The 3,248-nt window shown below is 36.8% G+C and overlaps 1 protein-coding gene across 1 annotated transcript; it reads left to right on the top strand.

The window, feature by feature from the left end:
- The first annotated feature begins 397 nt into the window (after positions 1-397).
- LOC130941635 (uncharacterized) lies at positions 398-1,774 on the top strand. Its single transcript, XM_057870202.1, has one exon. It carries the CDS (start codon positions 457-459, stop codon positions 1,345-1,347), a length of 891 nt encoding a protein of 296 aa, XP_057726185.1. The 5' UTR covers positions 398-456; the 3' UTR covers positions 1,348-1,774.
- Positions 1,775-3,248: the final 1,474 nt, after the last annotated feature.

Raw genomic sequence — 3,248 nt, 5'->3', positions numbered from 1 at the left:
CATGTCGCATTGGCACACGTGGTCACCATCATCTGGAAACCACCCTCTCTCCCACCCAATCCTACGGTCAATTCCATACTCTCTCTCAAAACCAAAACCACCCACACAGTCCAAGAACGCAAACTGAAATTCTGAAACAGAAAATACACACCCCCTCACCTACGCCTTACGTGCCCCTCTTCTCCCTCTCCCACTCTGCACACTTCCCTCTCTCATTGGTTCTCTCTGCTAACACTCTCTCTCCCCTCATTGCGCCACGTCTCCCTTTAGCCACCCAATCACACTCTTCCTCTCTCTCATCACTGTTTCTACACGTGTTTTTTCTCACACGTGTCCCTTTCATAGTTCCTATATAATCAACCCCTTCCTCTTCCTTCTCACCTTGTCTCACTGTTAATTCTTCTTTCCTTTCTCCCTTTCACTTACTATTAAAAAGAAGTAAAGAAAACAAAGAATATGGATGGTAGAGGAGGGTGCTGTATTGCTAGGTACGCGCCTGGTGCGTACGATATGTCCAAGGTGGACAGGATAATGCTTAGGTTTCGCCCTATCGCTCCCAAACCGGTGGCCGGAGCTTCCGCCACCGGCGTTACGGCCTCTGATGGTTCTTCGTCGGAGAGCAGTGATGCCTTCTCGAAAAGCTGCGGTAGAACCAAAAGAAAGTACGTCAGAGACAACAACACCGGTAAAAATAATAATAATAATAATAGAAGGACCCGCCGGAGGAAGACAACGACGTCTTCATCGGGAAATAACCGTCCGGCGCCGGTGATTACTCTCCCTTTGCTTCCAGAAACTCCTGATCCGAAGGAATCACGCAACGACAACCACAGCAACACCAACAGCAACGGCAACAACGGCTTGAGCAAGAACGTGCCGGTGTGGCCGAGTTTCGAGAACTCCGACGGCGGTTCCGATCCGTACTGGTACGGCGGCGCGTCGTCGTACTCGTGCGTTACGGTGGAATGCGTGACGGACACTTGGAGAGAAGGTGAGGGGTTGCAGGTGCTAGGTGGTACGGACGAGGAGCGGAAGGTGAATCTTGGTGAGGACACGTGTCCAGGGTTCATATCGGACGGTTACGGGAGAGTGACGTGGACGAACGGCGCGTACAGGGAGATGGTTGGGCAGAAAAATGAGGGTGCGGTGGTGGTGTTGGCTATGAAGGTTGGTGCAGTGGTCCCTTACCCTTGTTCCTTCACGTGCAGGGTGAGGGTGGTGCAGTTCCATGCTGGCAAAGAGAGAAGCTCTCTCACAGTTCCTTGTGATGTTTGGAGAATGGACTTTGGTGGATTTGCATGGAGATTAGACGTTAAAGCTGCTCTTAGCTTGAGATTGGGATCCTAATTAATTGTTAGTTATCATTATTAAGTAAGTCGTGATAATATTTTGATGAGTTTGAGTTGATTATCCTAGGTGCTCATATAACGAGTGTCACTCAAGTCAAGTGATGCTTGTTCTTTTTACTATGGTTTGTGATGCCGCTGATGATAATCGTTATGCTTTTGGTTTTGTTATCTCAACTCTCAAGTGAGAACTGTGAATATTAATCTATGATGGGGGAGCTACAGCTACCATAGTTGTAAATTGTTGCATGCAACCTTTGTTATAATATATGTTATGATTTTGAACAATTATTTTTGAGCTTTGGAAGAGTTTATATATTTGAATTATCCACTGCCGTAACCATGTAAGTTCCCCAGTGCCCCCTAATTCTCACTGCCCAGTTATATTATATGAATACAAATATTACTATATGCTTGATTTGTTGGCTTCCTACACTACATCCATTATATATTTAATAAATTCGTAAAGGGGTAGATGATTCATACTGATCCCTTGTTATTAAACACAAAAGGGGTCGAAAAGGTTCTAATTAGTTAATTAGTTAAATTATTATTATTATTATATATGCTGCTTAAGATAGATAATCGAATAACTTCATTTAATTAATTAATACAATTATGATAGTTTAATACTTTAATTAGATTTTGGTTCATGTTCATTTTCAATTTAGTAGAATCGTATGGTCTGGTTGAGAGGAAAAAGGAAGAAGAAAAATGAAAAGCTGTGTTGGGGGAGATGGAACTTCTTATTAGGTAGGAGTGGGACACATCGGTTAAAGAAGAGTTGAGATTGGAAGTATGTATAAAACATCAATTCCATTCAACTCCAATTTACTAACTTGGTATACCATTAAGCGATGGAACCCTGGCGCAAGGTTATTGCACCACGTTGCTGCATCCAACCCAAAGCATGTCTACTTTTGCTTTTCTAGGATCAGATTCAGATTTTTTCTTTCCTCTTTTATATAAGAAGAAATATTTAATAATAGTAAAGTCTCTTTGTCCCTTTTTCCCATGCTCAAGTTACAGCTACTATTCTCTGTCAAAAAGAAAATAAATAAATAAATAAAAAGAAAAGTTACAGCTACTATTCTTCCAGCGTTTCTGCCTGCGTCAATGTACTCCTTATTTGGTCCTTGCTGTCCTCGATTATTTACTGTAAGAAATTTTTACCACCTTTCAAGGTTATTAAGAAAAGGATTTAGTTTTATAGTATTTTTTATTATAAAATAAAAAAATGTTTTATTTCCTAAAGCTAAGAAAAACAAAAAGATATTATTTATTACATTTTTTTTTTATTTCGCATACAGTTCGTCTAATGTCTCACCAAGCTGTGTGATGTTTCATACAGTTCATCTAGTGATGTCGTAAATTGCACCTATACAAGATTATAAATACCGATTGTGACATAAATAAAGTGTGTGTTTGCATTATAATTTATAAATGAAAGTTTGATTAAAATTGATTTTATAAATTTGATTTTGATAAAAAATAAGTTTATATGTTAACGTGATTTATATTTGACAATTTTTATATTAAAATAGATTATAATAAAATAAATATGATTTGAATTATATTATTTAAAATTACTTTTAACGAAAAATTATTAAAAAAATATCAATTTAAATAATTTTTTATATTAGCTTATTATTTTATTGTAGATATTTAAATAAATTTTATTAATTTATTTTATAATAAAATGAATATTTATTTATTAAATTAAAGTAATGTATAAAAGTTGACAAAATATATTTTAATACATAAAAACACTTAAGGGAGAACTATATATTTTATAATGTTAAACAAAAGGAAAATGTTCTATAATTTTTTTAGTACCATTAGTATTCTTTAATTTAGTATCATTTTAAATTATAAATTTTTATTATCCATGACTCTTTTGTT

This window comes from Arachis stenosperma, chromosome 1, assembly GCF_014773155.1.
Source record: "Arachis stenosperma cultivar V10309 chromosome 1, arast.V10309.gnm1.PFL2, whole genome shotgun sequence".
NCBI lineage: Eukaryota > Viridiplantae > Streptophyta > Magnoliopsida > Fabales > Fabaceae > Arachis > Arachis stenosperma.
The sequence above is the reverse complement of the archived record's forward strand: the minus strand, read 5'-3'. Positions and strand labels throughout refer to the sequence as shown.

Excerpts from the sequence above, each read along its gene's own strand:
- LOC130941635 (XM_057870202.1), top strand. The coding sequence starts at position 457 with ATGGATGGTAGAGGAGGGTGCTGTATTGCTAGGTACGCGCCTGGTGCG.